Raw genomic sequence first — 23370 nt, 5'->3', positions numbered from 1 at the left:
ACTTATAAGCACTTATAAGGACCGCTACGAACCCTGAAATTGCTGAGCTATTTTTCTGAAGTTCCGAAGTAATTTTATCAGTTAGCTCTTTGGTTTTTTAATAGAGCAGTTCTCATTTTTTTCTTTCACTTTCGTTGAAAGAAGTTTTGTTAGCTCTACGTTTTAATAGTTTTGAGTTGTAGATGTTTATTTAATTTTACTTTATAGTATACACTTTCTTAATTATAGAAATGATATTAGTTTAGTTTTTTTTTCTGATTTTTAATCATTTTGTAATTGGATGGAGAGGGCTGACCATTTCTGAAGTACCGAAAATGCTAAATGAATTGCCCTCAGGTAGTTAATCCGATATGGAATCGGTACATATGCAGAACATGCTATGTTGGGTTGTGCTTTTTCAGAGGCGTCTCTTGCTTCAAAAATAGACAAAAGTATAAATATGAAATGTAAGTAATGTAAATATCATACAGCGAAGTTAACTTTTTTTTTCATTTATACACATGTAATCATCATATAACCAAGAAGAGCTTTTTTCTTGGGGGGGGGGAGGTAGAGTTGCAGGCCTCCCCATGGTGCATCCTGGGTAATGCTAAATCTGCTATGGTAATCAGAATCTAGTGTTTTCCAATCATAGGTAAAATCCTTTACTCTATTACACACTTCCCAGCAATGCTCGTTTCAGCGCTCTTTTCAAAGCTCTATTCATTCAGGGAACCTGCTTCGGGCACACACACAGAATTAAAATTATAAATGCTATCTTTACAAAATTTTACCTGTGTACTCCTCTAGGTCTGATTTGACAGGGGCTTTGTCCCTGAAGAACTATTGTTTTCGTTTTGCAATGGTTTACTATACATGTCCATATCACTTTTCAAACTGTTGCCACCAAATGTTTGAGTCCTGCATTATATTTGAAGAAATTAAATAATGAAAAAATTACATAAATGTATGTATATTTCTCGCACTGTGATAAAACAGCAGTACCTAGAGCCATAGAATTTTTAATTATATAACCCTACAGCGAATATGGGCATGTGGAAGCCCAAATTTGAAATTTAGAATTTGTTTTATTATTGATTTCATATTTCGTAAAACTTTAACAAATGTCTGAGTAACAAACTCTAGGATTTAAAAGCGAGCAATGGCAAAGTTGTACAGAAAAATCATTTTTATCTCCAGCGCGCTAGACTCTGTTCGGAAATTCTAAAGATATGCTCAATTTAAGGCTATTTTGCGATATTGCTCTTGAACTGAATTTTATGGTTTAAGTGCGAAGAACGTGATATTTAATAAATAAAGGTAACAGACAAAATGCTAAAAAAATGCCCCATTTGGACATAATTTAAAATCTGAAACCTTTCAGATTTTTATTTATTTATTTATTGTTAAAATTCCAACTATAAAAGGGAGCATTCCAGAGGGAGTTAAAGCACTGTTGTTAAAATGTCATGAACACTGCACTTGCCCCCTCCCCACTTTTAAAAAATTAACACATCAGTTCCAAAAATTAATACAAATTTAGTGTATCTATAATTAAAAATATAATAATATAATTATACAAAACATTTAAAAATTAAGTTTTTGTAAAGTATTTACATGCTATATTGTTTTTCAGTGACTCTTAGAGAGATATGCTTGTACATGAAAATGCTATTTTCTATTGTAACAGAAATGTTCTAAAAGTTAATGGAAGTATTATTAAATTTTACACATATGTTTCTCTTGGTCTGCAGCTTTTGATCTTTTAACACTAAGAAATAAAAAAAAAACCTTTTGTGTAAACACAAGATCTATTCCTATAAAACATGAAGTTTAAAGTTTTCTTTAAAACAGTGCAATCTTCATTTCTTTAATGATTTAAAAATCATTCTCGTGAACTAAAAATTGCAAAAAAATAAAAAAATGCACAAATCAAACCAATTATTGTTACATAAATCTATTAATTATCACTCTGACAATGCTGTGCAAATACATATGTTGATTTATATGCAATTAAAAAGAACTTGCACTTAAAAAATTAACAGCAAACTGTGAACTACGAATTAAAAAAAAAAATATCTTTTCACCCCATTTTCTATCCAAGTGAAAAAAATATGTCATGAATAAGGTAAATTTAGCATTTGGAATTTTTTGGACAAGCAGTTTTCAAGCCAAACTACAGCTGACTCACATATGTCACAGCCATAGTTAATGGTGGGATACATATGTAACACACGTAGCAATCAACTTACTATAAGCACGCCAATTATTCAGGAAAACTTTATTATATGAAATAGATTTTGCATCATATGGTACAATGTAAAGCATTCTTTACATAACCCAACATTACACATTGGGCAACTCATATTATTTCTTTCATCTGTATGTTCATTTGTGTACAATGAGCATAGTGGCACCTTGATTTCCCAACTATTGGGAGATGATACCCCACGTTCAGGAGATTCTAAGTCATTTAGATACATAGCTTAGAGACTTAGAGTGACTTCAAATCACTTTAGAACACTCACTCATACACACATTAAGGCTGAAATACATTCTTGAAGACTTCTTAAACTGATTTATAAGAAGACATGGGTTTCATTAGCATTAATTAAACTGAAAACTTAAAATATAATTCTAAACTGTGTTCAGAATTTCTACAAATATTCCCATCCGAGCAACAGAAATGACATATTCTGGTCCAAAAAATGCAAGGAATCCATTTTTGTTACCAACTAATAGTTTCATGAAGATTGCTTGAATATCTTAAACATCATCCTAGACAATTTAATTACCATTTGATCATCTTAAACATCCTTAAGTGTATCTGCATTAAAAATCTACTAACATTGGCCAGATATTTATGTTATTACACAATCATAATATTATGCACTTATAATAGTGTTATGATATAAAAATACCTGAATTTTAACACAGAGATATTAATTTTCTAAATTTCAAATACCTTCCAATTTCAACATCTGAACCTTTATATATATTATGCCTTGAATATGAATATTTCTCCCCATTTCGTTCTGCCAGGTCAGGAACAATTGGGTACGACCAACGACTTAAAATATCTTGACTGAAATGATAAAAAATTTCATATATAAATATTTAATATGCTTAAAAATGGAAATATAATTAAATAAAAAAATTGGAAATTATGGCAAATGATAATTTTTTTAACCATTTCTTTAATGATAATTCTCTCCCCCCCAAATAATAAACCAAATATCTGTTACATTTAAAGATGGCAATTACTTTTCTTGTTTTGCACTTGGCAACTTGATAATACAAGATTTAAAATATACAATTTAAATTGTAATTTACAAGATTCCAGTGATTACAAAAAAGTGATTAATAAATATGACAGTTAATTATTTATTGATATAAAGCTGTATCATGTACACTGTGAAAAAAAAAAAAAGAGGATAGTTCTAAATCTCCCGTTCTACTGGGCTGATTGACGAAATTAAGCTTGCATTTTTCATGTCTCGAAAGTACAACTTAGGATATATATTAGATTTATATATAGCTTTGTTGTAATATTGGTATTTTGAGACAAAAATCGGACTTTTTCTGAAATGCCATGCCAATTTTTTTCCATATTTTGATTCTATGACTCAAATTATGCCAAACTGCCAAGTTTTGCAAAAATCCCATGAATAGCTTTTAAAAATTAGCACTAAAAATTTTATGTATTCATTGTTAATTGAATTTGATATACATTTATTAATCTCTCTTTTTTTATTAAACGTATTTGATTCCTTCTTCCAGAAATTGAAATCTAGGCTTGATTCAAATATAATTCGCACATTTTTTTTAAGATTTATTTTTAAAATTTGTATTTTAAAATATTTTTTATAAATTTTTCGAAAAAATTTTTGTATTATAACCTATAAAATTTTTAACATCATCAAGTAGATATATTTCTAGACACACTTGCAAAAAATTAAGAATTTTTTTATTCAAAATTTCTAAGATATACATCAATTTATTGACACATTTTGAAATCTGGCATATTTGGTTCTTATAAAAGCGATAATAATGGCAAATTTGGTTTACGCAGTTTGTTAAAATTATTTGAAAGTATGAACGATGGCTTTTTTCCCACCGATCTACAATGAAAAATGAAAAGGAAAATTGGTTGCTATAAATTAAGAACTAATTCAGAAGTCAAACAACAAAAATCAGTGTTATATTTTCAAATTTTCACAGGACTAGTTTCGATGGTTTTACCGAACTACCATCCTCAGCTGCAAATTAACAAGATAGGATACAATGATTAGATAAGATAAGAAAGCCTGGACAGAAAATAAGCTAGTGGCGCCATCTGTTGATGAAACCAGAACTAAAACATAATTCTTTAAAGGCCGAAGGCAAAGATGGATTGGAATTAGGATCATTAACTAGAACAGAAAGATTTTTTTGAATGTGAAATGCCTCTAGTAAATCCAGTTCTCCAAGCAGTGCAGCTGAGGATGGTGATTAAAATGTAGTTTATTAAGATTGTATATATTTTGATGGCTGCTCCTTTGACATATAAGTGAATATAGATTGATGTCTATATGGACAAAGTCAAGGGAGTGTGCAATGCCTAGTTTGTGCAATTCTCTAATGTTAAAAGAAAATAGATTGATGTGCACATGGATACCGAGTTTGTTCAATTCTTTGACTTGTTATTTTGGATTTTTGTCAGTCAAAAATATTTTATATATTATAATATTAAACAAAGCCAAAATATTTCAATTTAAATTGTAATTCAATATTTCTTTCAATTTAAGTTGTTCCATTTCGTTTGCTTCATTTTTTGCGCTAATATTTTCTCTCTTATTTTACAGACAGACACAATTTCTTGTTTGATTACAAAGTTCCCTTCTTCAAGTTCTGTAATTGCAGTATTGATAATTCCCACTAAATTGTAAACTGAAATTTTTTCCTTCTCAATAACCTCTCTGTCAATTTCTTCACTATCAGTAACACTGGAATTAGCACCTTACTACAGGTTTTGCCAAGCATTTATTGACTGATGATCGGGGCACTGACATCGCAATGAAAACTTCTGTTATCATCTTTATTTCACTTCTCCAGATTTCCCCACAAATTTTATTGACTGGAAAATTTCACTTTTTCTTTGCGATGTCTGAAAAACCTTCCAACTTGTGGCTTTCAACATAAACCTTAGCTAGTCTGTTATAAAAATATATTGTTCTGCAAAATTTTGTCTTACTTTTATTGCATGTTGATGAAATTAAGCTTGCACTATATTAGTAATTTTAGCTAATTAATATTCTTACATTTTTTTCTTATACATGTTTAAGGCTTATTCAAGTCTCGAACAAACTTATTCCTACTTATGGCTGATCTGTGATCAGTGCTGGGCATTTTGCAGTCTCTATGTGTCCTGAATTCTGCTGTGAAGCACCTCCCTAAATTATAAAAAATTTTGTCGCCCTTAAATTTTGCATCCCATTGCCTTCCCTAAATTCTAATAATTTTGCCATTCCTTAATTTTGTGGTTCAGTGCTTCTCTAGAGTCTAAAAACTTTGACTCCCCTAAATTTTGCCACTTGGTCAGCTACACCAACTCTGGTGCTGGTGTTGGGCTTATCTGAATAACAAATCAGAAATCTAATCAATCAGTCTCAATCAAAAATCAGTTATTCTCAATTCAAACAGCATTAAAGGTCATCTTTTGACCTATGAGCATCATTTAAAAATCTATTTTTTGCATATAGAAATAAATTTCCATTGAATTTCTCCTCATCGATGGATTCAACACTTTGCAGTGCAGTTAACTGAATTCTGTAATTAATGCCAAGCATAATGCTAACAAAAAAAGGGTACCATCCTCTTTGGTATTCAATTACTAATATTTTAAAATTTAATATTTCTTTAAATATCAATGCGAGTCATTTCTCAAGTTACCATGTGTAGATAGCTATGCAGTGATGAAAGCAAAAAATAATAAATAATGACTTGCCAGGTTGGCACCAGGGATATAAATTATTCAGTAGATTTAAAATCAATAATGTTCAATATTTTTGTTTAAGATGTAAAGAGCAAAAATATGGCTATAGTCAAACTAACTGATCATACAGATTCATAAATGATTGTTTCTTTAATATGGAATAATTTCTTTAATATGGAAGTAATTAGTGCTGAAGCAAAATTAAGAAGTGAGACTCTCCAATTTTATTTGGAAAAAATATCAAATGTGCACACCTTAAGCATATCAAAAAAAGAAAAAAATCTAAAAAATCTAAAAGATCTTAAAAAAAAAAAAAAAAAAAAAAATCTATAGAAGCTCTGTGCAAACATTTTCATGCAGCTATTATTTAGGAAAATTTGTATACTAATATAAAGACTTTTTCATAACAATTATTGCTCACAAATATGCTGCTCATAAAACCTTCCTAGAATTTATTCCTATTCCATACTTGCCTCAATAGAATTTTTTACTCCAGATAAAACACAATTTTAAAATGGCATTGTACATACTGTAAAGGCATGAAGTTTAAAAGTTTGATATTGGCTGCTGCAAAAGTTTTAGTATTAAAGAAAGGGTTCCAGGGCTGTTTTCAACAACCATATGTATTTGGGTACAAGTTTGTAACCACTGAATATGATTAAATTGAAGAAAATATAAAGAAAACTATTTCATTGTCAATCATTTTTCAAAAGTAAACAATTTCTAGTATCTTTTTAAGCTACCATACATATGATATTATTATCAAAAGAGTCACTAAATCAAAATCCCTTTTTAACACTATTATTATTTAAAATGAGAAATATTTCTTAATTTGGATGAAAATATATCAGAATATTAAAACAACCCTTTGTACTAAACTACAAATTATTTTACTTTCCCTCAGAAATTTCTGCTCATTCTAAAAAAGTAAATAAAAAAATTAGTAAGGAAAAGAAATAATTTACCTGATAGCATCATACATATACAAGTTAGATACACAAGCTCCATAACCTGATTTTGCAATATGAATGTACATATAATTACCTAAAAGCTAGAAGTATTGGAAAGGAAAGAAAAAACAATCAAGTATTTAGTATACAAACAGAGTCAAACACATTATTATTATTATTTTACTACTATTCCAAATAATAAACTAAATTTTCCGTTGCTAAGACTACTTACAATGTCATAATTTTTTGTAAAATTCAAATCATATTCCAGTTAGTTAAAAAAACTGCAAAGTGATTTAAAATTTCCTAAGAGTTATATTTCCTATAACACATTAGTTCCAGTTCTGAATACAAGAAATTCTAAGCCACATATCATTCCACATTAAATGATATGTAGTTTAGTTTCATATATGAGTCATTTTCAAAATTTTGGCTTCTGTTCTTGCACATCAAAGAAAAAATTCCTCCCTATGCCGTGCCTCTGACACATTTAATCTGATGAAACAGATTTGACTGCATATATTTAAACTTTTAACATCAAGTTTATCTTTGTACCAGAGTATGTATCTTTAGAAAATTATATGTACATTATTTTAATATAACTAAGCAAATAATAATATATAATAATTTAGTTAGAATATTTTACTAATAATTACTTTTATTATCTATAGCTTTTTCTGGCTAAAATAAATAAAAAGCATCTTATTCACATACAAAAATGTGATCACTATAAAGCTACATGTCTATATTAAAAACATACATAGCATATATTAAAAGTTATAATTTTAACTTTTAATATTACATTACTTGGTACAGAGAAAAAATTATACATGTAATGAAAAGTTTATGATTTTCTTTGACTAGAAAATATTAACATAATCCACACAATTTGTAACAACTCAAAACATATACTTTTATTAGAGAACTCATTTACTTTTGCAGTCCAGATAACAATATTAAAAACATTAAGCTATCAGTAAATTTATTTACAAAACAACAAAGCTTGAAATGAAATAACAGCACTCAAAATGATAATTTACCTCTTCATTAACAATTAAGCCTTTGACAAAATCATCCAAATTCTGATAGTCGAAATTGTCTGAAAATAAAGGGGGAACGCAAGGAGAGCAAATGCTAATATGACAGTCTAAAAGATCATAATGGATAGTGACTTCATCATTTTCTTGAAATACTTCCTAGAAAATAATAAAAGTAATGAGCTTGTTATAAAAATAAGATAATCAAATAAAAGTTTGCTTGCTGATAACTCAATAAGTATGAAAAATCACTTTATGAAGAATATCATTCATTACATTTAACCCAGAATCTAATAAAAAATACAACTGCTTTTCATACTTCATATAAAGCAGACGACTCAGTTCCTTAAGTATAGAAATTAAGACGAAATTTTAAAATTTAGTACATTTAAAAAAATTAACTAATCACAGTGTAAAAGAAAAGAAATAAAAGTAAGTAAAGTAAGTAAAATTCCCATAGAATTCTCAAATTTTCCAGTAGTATATAAAAAAAATTTTTTTTTAAGGTACACTAGAAGAAGGAGATTATGTGACATAAGTGAATGATTCTAAATTGATGAATTTCACATTTCAGCGCTTGCATACAATGACATCAACTTAACAAAGAACAGAACACAATTCTAAATGAGCAATATTCTAATAAACTCAAACAAAACTGTACAACAGTGTAAAACTAACACAATGCCATGATTTTAGTGAGAACTAGTACTTGCTTTGTTATCGGCTATGTGATTTTTTTTTTTTTTTTTTTGAAATGAGCTTCATCAATTTTGGCCAATTTTTTCACCATTTTCGAAATACTTAAAAAAAAACTGACAGAAAGCAGACATTTTACTTTAAAGGTTCTGCACTGTTCTGGAAATTTTTAAACTGCTCTAAAAAGACACAGTGTCAATTAACGGTTTAACAAGAGCTGATAGTATGAACATAAAAATGGTGATATGAACCTAAGATGGGTGATATAATTTCAAAATTGAAACTGTGTAGAAATATTAATACTTGATATTGCAAGGGAACAAAAATTATAAATTCCTTACTTAGCATATATGACTTTCACTGTTAGCAGAAATGTAATAATGGTTACTTGAACCTAAGATTAGTGATGCAAGTGCAACAATCTAATATAAATTACCGGAGTGCGGACCCCATTTTTAAATGCAGATTGTTTTTTGAAATGTAGATAGTGACTTTCCTCTTGTTTTGAAGGTCAAGTGTGCAAAATTTCATCAAGTTTATAATAACAGTGTATATTTGTATGAAATACACACACAAATAAATGGAAATTCTTATATATATATATATATATATATACTCTAAAGAATAGTAACCATTGAAACAATAACAATTAATAAAGAAAAGGGACGAATCTACACTTCAGCTGCTAGATTGTAACATGATAATAAATCAAAAAATAAAGTTCAGAACAAAAATTAAATAAAAATTCTGTTCCAAAAATTTGAAGGTCTAACTTTCTCTCTCCGGGTAAAAGTTACCATATATATAGACGATTTCAATGAATCCAATTTTTGCAATTTCACAGGTCCAGTTAGGAATTAATAATACCTAAAATTAATCTGTATTTTTTTTTTTTTAATTCCTTAGTTCAACAGAATAGATTTTTAAAGAAAATTTAAATATTTTATGCTTTGATTAAAGGTAAAACATTGACACATGGAAGACAAAATATTTTAATTCAAGCAGTGGTAAATCATTTCATGTAAATCACTGAGTTTGCTTATTAAAATTGAAAGTCAAATATATTGAGAGTGGCAAAAAACTTTTCTATAGCTGAGTTTTCTGGTTAAACTTTTCTATAGCTGAGTTTTCTGGTTAAACTTTTCTATAGCTGAGTTTTCTGGTTAAACTTGAAACTTAAATATCTTATGATTTGCAAAAAAAGCAACACAAAGCTTCACCAATGACTGATGATACATATCTTTACAGTGTTATCTTAATATAACTATTTCACCATTTCACAAACTTTAAAAGATAAAAATAATGAATAAAAAATTATAATGAAAATAATATACTCACTAAAGGCACATGCAAAATTTTTTTATTATTAATCCTTTGATAAAATCGTATTTTTTGTGTAACTGCTTCAACAGCAATTAAAAAGTCATGTTCTTTACAACGTGTTGAATGCTTTGGAAAAGCTTTCCTGTACACTAAAGTAATGGCACATCCTTTATCCTCTTGTCTGCGCTTCCTAAAATAATATATAATTATGCAATACATATTTCAAAATTAGTTTACTAAAACACTTGAAAAAAAAAAAAAAAAAAAACCTAATTCATCACATGCATCATTTAACCTCTACACCACATAAACTCCTGTAAAAGCAAAACAGTCATAAAAGTAGTCATATAAATTTACAAACTTTATTTTTTAACATCACAATTTTGATAATATGTGCCGAGTTCTGTTATATGAAAGCTTTGGAACTTTTACAATACATTAATTATATAGTATTAGATTAGGTTATTTGAGTGAAGGTAACACACATAATAGCTATCTGCTTAAAGGGGGGATGCCTTGGTGAAGAATACATAACACTGGCTTGTATACATATTGCGCATATCGAAACCATGTAAAATCCACCATGCAACCATCCTGCCCTTTAAACCAGCTCAAACTTCCATCATTAAGCAGTTTTAACTACTCAGCCACATGAAGGGCTACATTATGCACTGAATTTCCATATTATGTTTGTTTCTTTTTAATGTAAGATACTTTTTTTTTTTTTTTTAAGATAATAAGTTACTTTCATTGTTTATTTATAAATTTATTTTCATTTGAATATGATTTGATGAAAGATTTTCTTTTCTCTTTTGATGCTTTGTAAATGCATGAATCATTTATGTTACAAAAAATTCATGTGATAAGGAATAATTTTGAAATGACATAAGCATTTCAGAAGGTTTTATTATAAAGAACGTACTATTTTTTGAATAAAAAGAAGAAATAACAAATTCAAAAAGAAGACTACAGAGATAATTACAAATTAAAGATAGAATTTCGTCTTATATAACACACTGTTAACAAAATTTTACCAAGTATATTTCAGTCAGATTCAAAAATACAAAAAATCAATTTTAGTTAAGTGCAAGATATGTCATGCACAAGATTTGTCTCTTTGAAATTTATGAATTTAAATTTTGATATTAATATATAAAAGAATAATAAAAATAAAAACAAAATCCAAATTAAAACTATACCTGTGTTCTTCCAATATATTGCTAAGTGCAAAAGTGGTAATAACATCTCCTCGAAGAAGCACAAAATCTGAACGTATGAGAGCTTTAGAATCCAGTTCCCTCATTATATCACCCATTGACATAAAACTTGTAGAACTGATAACTGTCACAGACATAGATGAAGAAGGATCAGACCATCGAGATTCACTATTAAGAAAATAACAATATGTATTGACACTTTCATTCAGATGACAGTACTTCTACAATACTATTATCATTTTCAATTCAAAATGCACATAAATCATTAGTCTTTTTGATGCTAAAGAAGTGTGAGAATTTCACAAAATGTTGACCTTAAAAAATTAAGAAAAACAATAACTAAAATTCCTTTTTTTAACAGAACCACTCTTAATTGATGGAACCAATGTTTGTAGTAAAGGACTGTTAATATTCCACAATTTAATTAGCACAAACATTAAAAGATGCATTAAGTAAAGATGATTAACATCTGACATGAAAATAATTGATATTAGGTTGTCTGAAAAATAATGCAGGTTTTTAACCTATATCTTTAAAGTATCATAACTCAACTCAAAAACAATTTTATTAATCAAAATAAGCACCAGCTGAATCAATGCATTTTTGGCAATGAGATATAAGTTTATTTATGCCGGTAGAATAATATTCTGGAGTTCTGAACGCAGTAAATTTGTCAAAGGCATTTTTGACCTCGTCTTGGTTACTGAAGCATTTCTTCTGCAGAATGTTATCCAGATGTTTGTAAAAGTGGTAATTGGTTGGCAAGAGGTCAGTCGAATATGGGGAAAGAGGGAGAGTCTCGTATCCCAATTCGTCCAATTTCTGTAGGGTCAGTTGCACGACGTGCGGCCGAGCATTGTCATGGAGAAGAACTGGCCGCTTTCTGTTGACCAATGACGAGCACATGCGTTGCAATTTTTGGTGCATTTCATTAATTTGCTGACAGTACTTATCTGCTGTAATCGTTTCGCTCAGATTTAAGAAGCTGTAGTGGATGAGACCGGCCTCAGACCACCAAACAGACACCATAATTTTCTTTTGGTGCAAATTTGGTTTTGGAAAGTATTATGGAGTCTGACCGTGGTCCAACCATAGAGCTGAGTGTCGCCAGTTGTTGGAGAGAATCCACTTTTCATCATATGTAATAATTCGATGAAGAGAAACGTCACTTTTGTTGCGGAGAAGAAGAGCAGACAACACTTCAAAACGGCAATTTTTTTTATTTTCGCTCAATTCGTGAGACACCTACTTCTTTGACTTTCCCATATGATTCAAGTGATCAGAAATCATTATTTTGCTTACGCCAAGCTCTTGAACAGTTATGCACAGTTTTGTTTCAACTAAAGTCTTCAAATCGCCGTCATCAACAGCTGAAGAGCGTCTATAATGCTCTTGATCTTCCAGGTCAAATTCTCCACCACGAAACTTTTGGTATCATCATTGAACTATATAGATTCATTAACACTTTTCTCGCCTTATACTTCGTTGACATTTTGAGCCGTTTGTGCTGCGCTGTGGCCTAGCTTGTACTCATAAAAGTAAATTTGCAGAAAATCCCATTTTGACATCTAAACAAAAACACCTAGTAAATATTTTTGAAAATAATTTTGGAACAAAATGATTACTATAGAAATGTAGAGCGAAAATGATTACTATAGAATGTAGAGCGAATCCGCCTTTGGTGCTTACTTTCAGTACCAAGTTTCAATATAGATCTGAGTGGACTTCTTTCTTCATCTCAAGGAATGTCTTTCCGCTTGACATGCATTGTCAGGTATACTCGCTGGCCCTGAGCGCATCCATTGAAAGATGCATGAGCAGAGACTGTCGCTATTGCTCTTTATGCACGCTGGATCTCAAGATTCGGTGTGCCTGCCCAGATCATCACTGATCATGGTAGTCAATTTCGAAGTGAATTCTTTCGAGAACTAGCTAAAAATTTCAGCATTTGCCTTTCTCATAGCACCACTTACCACAAACAAGTCAATGAATGGCATTACTGAAACATGGCACAGATTGCTTAAACAGTTCATAATGTGTCATATAGCTGTACATTGGACTACTGCATTACCTTCAGTTCTTTTAGGACTTTCGACCATTTTTAAAAAGGAACTTAACTGCTTTCCAGTCCAGCTGGTGTATTGTCAAACTTTACGTCTTCAAAGAGAATTTTTTTATGCCTCCCGACAACAACAATCTGAAGAATGACATCCTACAAAAATTAAATGACCATATAGAACACCTTCGACCGACTGCTACTACGAATCACTCCAAAAAACAGATCTTTGTGTACGAAGACTTAAATAAATGTTCTCAGTTGTTCTGCATGTAGACGCAGTAAAACCCTCGTTGCATACACCATACACTGGCCCTTACAAAGTGCTTCAATGTAGTAATAAAACTTTTACAATCTCTAAAAAAAGACATGATATCACTGTGTCTATCGACAGGGTAAAACCTCCTTATTTGGTCCTAGATGATGTATCTGAACCTCCTAGTTTAACCGATGTTGACAAGGCCTCATCACAGGAACTAGCCTGTCCAGTAAATGAACAGTCACCTGAAAAAGTGCTCCTGCGAAAGTAAATTACCAGACTTGTTCAAGATGTGTTCACGTTCCAAAACAATTTGTGCAACAAATTTTTTCTCTTTTTCAGATTTTTTAGTGCTTTTTCCCCCCAGGAAGTAGGATGATATGGGGTTTTACCTTTAACCCCCCCCCCCACATTTGTTCAACACCTCGATTTCTCCTCCTAGCACATGCACGATAAGAATCTCATTTCTGCGCAACTTCAAAAAAGAACTCTTCCCTTCTGTTTTTACAAGTTCGTGTACACATTTTATTCATTGCTGAGATTAATGTTATTCTAATGCTATGTACATATTTTGATTTATTAAAATAATTTATTTTTATAAATGGGTGTTTAGCAGTTACATAGACCCCAAACTCAACAATACCACTAATAGATTCAACAATACTGCTAATGAATTCAATATCTCAGTCAGCTAAGTGCATATTATCCTTCATTAGCAAACTGGCTACTAGAAGATGCATTCCTGTTGGATATCTAAGCCACTCATGATAATAAAGTTGCAAGATGGAACTGCATCTCATGCACATAATATGGCTTGGGGAAATCATTCCTTTTCTACAGCATATGCTCACAGGAGATGAAACATAGGTACATCATGCGATACTTGGGAAGAAGCAAGGATCTGCATCTCATGGACACATTCATTATCTCCCCTTTCCAAGAAATTCAGAGCAGTTCTATCCATCCAGAAAGTTAACTGATAATTTTCTAGAATTATCAAGGCATACTACTAGTTAATTTCTTGGCAGTTGTTGGTTTCACTAGTAACTGGTGTTGGAGTTGTCTGTGTGCGTGTGTGTGTCTTTTCTTCATGCTGCACATAAGCTAATAGACCCAGGGCTATGAAATTTGGTACATAGGTGCATCTAGACAAGAGCCAGTGCACCTAAGTGATTTTTTTTCAAAAAATTATATTTAATTATATTATTATTTTTTAATTTTTTTCATATGTAATATATTTTTATTGAAATTTGTGTTCTTTTTTAAATTTTGATCAAACTGTTCTGCAGAGCAAAATTATGTGCAGATTTAAATTTAATGTCTGATGTTCCCTTTAGGTATTTTTCCGGTACATTTAAAAGCCAGACAAAGGCTTCTAAATGTACCGGAAAAATACCAGACAAAGCCAGACAAAATTTAAAAGCCAGACAAAGGCTTTTAAATGTAGTCTAGCGTAGAGGCTAGTACAAAATAAAACTAATATTTATTCCATAACTTAAATTAAAGCAACTAGGCTACACAACAATAGCCCTTATATTAAAGCCAATGTGAAAAAAATAACCAGAGAATCTCTTCAAATTCGCCGATTCTGACGCATAAATACACATAATTGACCAACACTATGCATCAGCCAATCAGCAGTAATCGTACTAGTTTACCGCCATTGACCTCTGATCTAATCTGCATGAGAAAAAGACAAAAATAAAACATCAAGTCAACAACTGGGAGTTAATTGCCAAATTAAGAGGCATTTTTTATCAAACAATATAGCAAAACCGAAACCAAGTGATAAGAGCTATAAAATCAATTTGGTATTTTTCTGTTAAAGCAATACCCCACATTTTAAATGTCATATTTGAAATAAGCCAAAATATATAGTATTTTGGCTTATTTCGTTCCCCGTGCTTCTAGTTTGATACTACTAGATGGAGAAAAAATGGTTACGAACAGAAATGAGGAAACATTCTCTAATTTCAAAATAAAATCCTTAAAAACCTATTATGGAGTGAAGAACATAGCTCACTTCATTTTTACTTGTTTTGAATTAGCTGTCTTCAATTTCCACAGTTGCGCAGCATCCATCGATTTTAATATTAGGATCAGATAACAAGGAATTGACATACAAGTCTCTTTTATATAACAATTCCAGTCAACTGTTACGTTGCGATTCATTTGAAGGACAATTTCATTTAAAGTTTGGCAGATTCATCAGGCATTAACTACTGGCACCATATGTAAATGACTTAGCAGTAATAAAAGGAATGCATAATTCAACAACTCACATTTGTATTTGAACATCTTTCCTTCCTGACTAGAGGCTAAATAGCTAATTCAGCTTTCAGTTACACTTTAATTTCATAAGGTAATTATTTGAACACAATGTTTTCATTTATTTTAAGTATTTTATCTTTTGCATGAAGAACATCACTTTTCTGAAGAAACATGATAGCCACAAGGTGTCACTTAACAAACCTTAAGTCATGAAATCTACTAAGGTGGAGAAGCAGAATGGTTTGATTTGGTTTATGTGATTACAGCAAAACCTCAAGGGCTATCTGCCTAAGGGGAGGGCTGCCTTCATGGAGGACTTTCTAAGAGAAACTGGCTCATATACAAGTTACACATTGGGAAAACCATAAAAATGCCCATGCAGCCAGCCCATTTGTGGGATTCAAACCTTGGACCAAACTACCAATGTTCAATGACTTGAGTGCTCGGCTGCTGGTGACCATGGTTAACAAACTGATCAGGTAAAAATGTGACTGCATGAACAGTGGTTATATGCATCAGTGGGAAAAACGTCAAACTAAACTGGTGCAACCTATTTTCTGAGAAAATACAGCAAAATAAATAAATAAATAAGTGCCAAGTGGAATAGGAAGTGCTTTAATGGAAAAGTGCCCATTTCTTCCTGGATTCAAAATTATGACAATTTAAAATTTAGCATTACATGAAAATGAAGCTATTGCATTCCTCCAAGAAAGGGAAGTTTTACTTTCAACCCAAATTTGCGATAACTTGCATTTATCACAGGGTAAGTTATATGCTACTCCAATGTGAAAAACAAAGAAAACCCACTTCTCATTGGCAACTGGTTTGCTGCTTCAAAAATCACATTCCTGACAGTGGTAAGATCTATATATTATTGGTAAATAGATCTTTATGGCCATCTAAAAAATAAATTATAAGTTTTAAAGTGAAAATTTGTATTTGAGGAAATAAAGTAGGCTGTTTTACACGCACAGCGAAATTACATCCTAACAGGGTAGAGATTGAAGCTGAAGTACGTAATTATGCAATATGGAAGCAAACAAAGAGTAAAGTTTTGGTTTGAGTTTCAGTTCCCAATTATTATGTCATCAGTGCTGCGCAGGACATGCAAAATGGAATGATCTATAAATGATGCAATCCAGAGAAGTTATTACGATTTTTAAAAACGGAGAGGAAGAATTAAAAGAGTTTACCTTACTTTAAATTATAATTTTGATTTACATATTTTTTATCTTACATATAGATATATATACATATTTCCATTAAATTCCATTATTTAAATGTGTTGCTTATTTTTTTTTTTAGTATGGCACCTATACTTGATAACATTTTTTCCTCGGTGCTTTGGTTGCAAATAAAACTGACAAGTATCCTTCTCTTAATAGAAGAATTATTATGAATGATGCCAGTTATTGTGACATACTGAAGCTTTACTGTAAGGCGATTTACAGAAAATGACCAGGATTTCTCTCAAAAAGACATTTGGATTCAGGATTTAATGCTGATTTATTCTGTGCTTGCTAGATATACAGTTAAAACAGATGTTTAACCATGCATTATGTTGAAATAATATGTAACAGTGTGTTATTACTTGGTATCTATTTTGTATCCAAAAGGGCTATCATTCTGTTTTCAGAATTGCCAACATAATGTAACAAAATTCTATTGAAAGCTAGTCTTTAGTAATTAAAGTCATACAACATACATACCTAACATAGCTTCGGATTAATTGATTATGAGAGCAGCAAAATACAAATGTTTCCTGTATTCCACATTCCTCTAAAGATTGCAAAATATAATCTAGAAGAGTTTTATTAACCAGAGGAAGAAACACCTATAAGAAAATGAAAGTTATTAAAGCATAAAATATATCACTTTATTATTATTCCATTATAAAAAAGTTTGAATCAGATAATGATTAGTATCAGAATATTTTGAAAAATTATACAAATTCATAAAAAAAAAAAGAAATCACAGAAACATTTTCCATACATTATAAGCTTATACAGCTATTCAAAATGTGGCCACAGAACATTAAATTAATAAATTTGTTCACACTTTATTGTATTTTACTGCTGTTTATAAATTAATTACATACCTACAAATATAATATTATAATATATATATATAATGCAGAATAAATTTTAGAATGATAAATTTAAAATTTATCCCACATTTATTTCGGAATAAACATATGCAGAAACCAAAGATTAAAGATTAGACCAATGGGTGCCCCTTGTATTATTGCGAAATTGTTGTTTCATTTATCGACAAGTTGTTGTTTCATTTTATGGTAACCTGAGTAGTTGAATGTTATGGAAACCCTATAATGACATAATCGGTTGTGTAATTGCCGTAAATTTTGAATTATGGGAAAAGATTTGTAAGGACTTGTGGTGCGTGTTGGTTAGGAAGTACACTGCTTCTTTTGTGGTTTAAACGGTAGAATGGATGAATAAGGTAAGATTAATTTGAAGTTTCTGTATAATTTGGAATGAAAGGGGAAAAGAGCATTGAGTGGTGTGTAAATGAAAGTTTACTTAGAAGCCATTACATAAGCGTCCTGTTTGTAGAAAGGAAATGCGCATGGTCGAATGTTGGAGGATACCGGCACTATGAATAAGGTTCCCACTTCTTCTGGAATTGAGCCCAGAAAATTAAAATCTCCTGGCTCACAGAAGGAATTTAAAATAAATATTACTCTTTCAGAAAATTAAGTTTCTCGAAAATAACGATACAATGCGCATGGACGAAATGTTTGAGAATATCGAAAATCTCATGACCGCGCACAGCTGCCAAAGAAAGTTTCTACGTCAATATATATTCTTTGCAGCAGTGATCTATGGTGAGCATTGAGTAAATGTTTAACGGATGAGTCGTGGTTTCATGCCAGTGTGACTCGAGCACGTGCCTTCATACCCCCTCACACTCTCATTTTCAATCTATCCTTTCATTTAGTCTGCAGTTAGCTAGCTACCCATGAATAAGTGTGTATTTTGAAATTATTAAATGCTTTCATAATAATGTCTAGTGAAAAAAATTATTCTGATTCCGCAAGTGAACAAGTGCCACAAAAAAAGACAAAATATTCGATGTCGTTTCAAGATAAGTGGTTAACTCAATTTGATTGGCTTATGAAGAGTGGCAAATTTCACGAAGAATGTAAATTATGTCAGAAAATGGTTAATATTAAGTACGAGGGTGTTAGAGCTATAACTGTACATTCCCAAAGAAACAAACACCAATCATTAATTTTGAATAGGGATTCTGCACAATTGGTTTTGAACTTTTTTGTGATGAAATCTTCAAAAGAAGAGGACAATATATCAGAACTTGAAATTATTTCAGTCTATCATGGGATTAAGCACCATCATAGTTTTAATAGCCAGGATTGCACAAACAAATTGTACAACACTTTTCAGATTCTTCTTTGGCAAAACATTTTTCTTGTAGTAGAACAAAATGTATAAGTATTTGCGAGAATGTGCTTGCTCCTGCAGCTCAATAAATACTTTTAAATGATATTAAGGAGGCGGAGCTGCTTTCAGTTGTGACTGGAAAAATCTTTTTTCCTTCTCCCGGAAACTTTTTTTCCTCCTCCCGGATTTTGACAGCCAGGAGGTGGCAACGCTAACTATAAAGGATATTTTTTACTCATATTTTTATGAATTTATGTGGTGTCGCCAGTATGCAGATTCTAGTTCAGATAGTTTTAAGAAGTTTTTGGATGCTGTTAAAGAATTTTGTTTGACTGAAGAAAGGGAAGTTTGTTTGACTGAAGAAAGTAAGGTAAGTGGCTATTTCCTTTGTGTTAGTGCTAAGATGAATTTCCTTTTTTATGTTATTTGATTGCTTGATTTAAAATGTAGTTTATTGAGATTATATATTTTTTGTTGGCTGCTCCTTTGACTTTTTAAGTGAATATAGATCATTGTGTTGTAGAGACATTAGGTATTTTTTGGAAGCAGGCAAGATGAAAAATGAGCAATCGCCTTCACCGGGAATCGAACCACGGACCTCTGGAATACCGGCCCAGCATGCAGAACCACTACACCACAAAGGCTAGAAAAATACCATATATACTGTATCCTTTTAAAGGGCGAATGAGGTTTTTAGGGGACCCAATCGCCAAATCCTGGGTGAGGAGAATCATCATCCAACACCCTTTTAGTTTGGGTGCCACTGTAGAGACATTAGGTTAATTGGAAAAGTCAGAGAGATGAAAAATTAACAACCACCTTCACCGGGAATCGAACCACGAACCTCTGGAATACCAGCCCAGCATGCACAACCACTACACCACAAAGGCTCGCTAGGAAGGCGGGAGAAATACCTTATAGTGAAATGGACAAAGTCAAGGGAGTGTACAATTCTCTGATGTTTTTTTAAGTGAAAATAGGTTAAAGTGTATATGGATAAAGTCAAGGGAGTGCACAATGCCAAGTTTGTGCAATTCTCTGATGTTTTTAAGTGAAAATAGGTCAATGTGTGCATGGATACCGAGTTTGTGCAATTTTTTGTTGTAGCAAAAATTGCCACTACACAAAGCCAAAATAACAAGTCAAAGAATTGCATATACTCGATATCCATGTACCACCAAAACCTGCAAATTTTCGCCAAGGGGCACCGTAAATATACATTTACCAAACCAAATATCAGAAGCACAGCGGCACACTGCAAGAAAAAAGACCAAAAATGAAACAATGAATTTACATTTTTTGCTATATCATCATCAGCAAGTTTGTGCAATGAAAGACCCTAAACGCTGAAATAAGCAGTATGAACAATTGCAAAATTATAGCACCAAAAGTATAAACAAATTTTAAAAAAGCTTAAAATATTATTTTGGGCAGATCAAGTTAAAAAAACAAAACCTGCAAATACAAGCAATCTAACACATACAAAAAGAGAAACACATGTAAATTCAGAAAAACCTCACAGGTTAAACACATTTGAAAAAACACAGCATCAAAATCATAAACATGAAAAAAAGTTTAAAATTCAAATAATTATAACAGTTTTCAATTTAAGCAGACTGAGTTCAAAACACAGGTAAAAACCAAAGCAAAAATAATAAATAAAAATTTTGATCCAAAAAACATTAAATAAGTATCCAGTCCTGATAACAGAAGAGTATCTAATAATAAATAAAAGAGAAGTTAGTTCTTAAAATCTGTACCACTAGAGTAACTAAAGTTTTGAAACAAAAAATATTAGAAGTAATGAATTTAGATAAAACTATGAATTTAATTAGAAAAAAAACCTCAATTGTAATATAAAATATAGTGGTACTTACGTATTTATGCCACCGCAACAGAAGTTGTGCCAATAAAGAGTCTGGTGTGCCAATACATGTTTTGAATATGGCGAATAAACCAAACAAGAAGGTATGTGGACCATATTACATTGTGGAAATTGATGAAAGTTTGTTTACTAAGCACAAAAATAATTGTGGTTGAGTATTACCGGAACAGTGGGTGTTTGGTGGTATACGTAGAGAAACAAAAGATTTGTTTGCTGTCACTGTTCCAAATAGAACTGGCTCTACCCTTCTTAATATAATTATTGCAGATGGTAGCACAAGAAAAAGAAGGATTCCTACATGCTAAAGTTAATCATAAATACAATTTTATTGATCCTGTTTACAGGAATTCATACACAAACAGTTGACAGAATGTGTGGCAGTGCTAAATGGAGGAACAAGACAATAGGGAGACAGAGAGACATTATTCAGAATCTTATTTAGCAGAGTTCATATGGCGACAGCATCAGGTCAAAGAAAATAGACTGTTTTGAATATATGCTAAACTTTATATCAGCCCATTTTCCACCGAAATCCTATTGACTACTTCGATTTTTGAAAGTATTTTGATTTTAAATAAAGTTGTTTTAATTTATGATTTGTAGCAAAAATTTTAGGTGTAGATTGGCGGTACTTGAAACTGCCAAATCTAGAGCTGCGGTGGCATTAATATGCAATTACTAATATGGTGTACCAAAAAGAAAAATAATATGGTACTATGTAAAAATGTATAAAAATATATTAGCCTAGTGCCAGCATGAATTAATTATCCTTGGGATACATGAATTATATCGTATATTCACAAAGTACTACATAAAAACTCAAAGAAACTATAAATGTCATTTGATTGTAGTATAGGCAAAAATAATAAAAATGCACAAACATGATACAATATAAATATATTGCATAAATTAATTCAAAATCATAATCATTCTAAGCTGTAATTAAATCAACATCACTTAATAATTATTTCTACACAGTGATTCCTTACATAAAAGAGCTCTGTTCATTTTGAATTATTTCAAACACCATAACAAAGCTATAACTAAGGTTTCCAGTACCCAGGGACCACTGAAGATTTCGTAGTCGTATATCCTGTTTGCTAAGAATGGAAATTTCATTTTACAATTCAATAACATCAATTTGGACCCCTATGAAAGATGTGCCCAGGAATAACTGTCTTCTTGCCTACCTCCAACTACGCCACTGGACATGAGGTCATATTTAAAAGCTTCTATCTAGTCCTTAGTAATTCTTTATAGCTAGCAACTTAAACCTCTTCAACAAAGGATTCTTTTAAAGGCCTTATAAGACAGACAACTCATAGGGCATAAAAGGAAGATACCAACCAAACTGAATAAAGTGGTTGGCTGATCTCGACAGAGTACGCAAGGCAATTTGGTTTAAAATGCGCAACTTTGTGGGTTTTCAACAATAAATCGGTTTGTATTCATTTTAAGTCGAATCCCTTGTAATAAGCCTATTCCCAGGCACAAGACAGGGGGATACTCAGATAACCGGCACTTGGCGAACTTCCTGAAATCGCGTTGGGCAACTTGGAAGATTCAACAAAAATTATCAATACTTTTATTATAATGACAATACTACAATAACATGAACATAAAATTAAACTGCATATAACTATAAAATAAGCCAGCATATAATAATGGTGCATTGGTTTCTAAAACAATCTGAGTCTATCCCAAAACAGGGACAAACTGCCATTGATCAGTGATTTTCCGGAAAGATGGAATTTTAGGATTTGCAACCGTAAACAATCATCTGCCCCGCCACTGGTTTTACTCCCTCGTTCAGACCTGGGACCGAGTTTGTGTTAAGAGTGTTTATTTTTTGGGTTAGTTCATTGAAAAGATCCTGCATAAAAATCAGTACGGATGTAAAATGAGATGACGAATATCTACCAACTCACAGCAGGTTTTTCCAATGTTAATGGAGAAAATTTATCACTGAAGTTATCAGCGATAACAACAGCTTGGGTTATTTCCTGCTGTTTCAGATCTTCCTTAGCAGACGACCTAACACTCTTTCCTACGGGTGCCATATTCTCAATAACAACATTGCCACTCGAGCACAGCAAATTTAAGCATTAATAATTCTTATTCCCCATCCTTCTGATTACAAATTTGTGCCACTTTTCTCAAACGTCAAAAGAAGTTAAAAAAATTATTTTAATACAAAACTGTTTTTTAATTAACGTAGAACGTTATTAGCTAAAACGTTTATATTTTTACGATTTACTTTTTGCGGCTTATTTTATTTTTTTGAAAATTATTCAGGCTATGAAA

At 31.2% G+C, this 23370-nt stretch overlaps 1 protein-coding gene across 2 annotated transcripts in view; it reads right to left on the bottom strand.

Moving 5' to 3' along the window:
• The window catches only part of eIF2Bepsilon (eukaryotic translation initiation factor 2B subunit epsilon), a 46368-nt gene extending 23239 nt beyond the window's left edge, over positions 1–23129 (bottom strand). Inside the window, exons 1-7 of one of the 2 annotated variants that reach the window (XM_035362015.1) lie at positions 22995–23129; positions 17472–17596; positions 11159–11344; positions 9975–10149; positions 7944–8099; positions 6919–7004; positions 2945–3064 (exon numbers count right to left, since the gene is read on the bottom strand). In XM_035362015.1, the coding sequence (XP_035217906.1) occupies positions 2945–3064; positions 6919–7004; positions 7944–8099; positions 9975–10149; positions 11159–11344; positions 17472–17596; positions 22995–23126 (980 nt within the window). In that variant the 5' untranslated portion in view covers positions 23127–23129. Of the gene's footprint in view, positions 1–2944; positions 3065–6918; positions 7005–7943; positions 8100–9974; positions 10150–11158; positions 11345–17471; positions 17597–21058; positions 22975–22994 lie in introns of those variants that run through there. The other variant, XM_085806829.1, reaches the window with a different exon arrangement.
• Positions 23130–23370: the final 241 nt, after the last annotated feature.

Source organism: Stegodyphus dumicola, chromosome 12 (genome assembly GCF_044657685.1).
Source record: "Stegodyphus dumicola isolate Sdum_Otavi_A_Nest chromosome 12, ASM4465768v1".
NCBI lineage: Eukaryota > Metazoa > Arthropoda > Arachnida > Araneae > Eresidae > Stegodyphus > Stegodyphus dumicola.
This window is presented reverse-complemented; position numbering and strand designations above follow the sequence as displayed.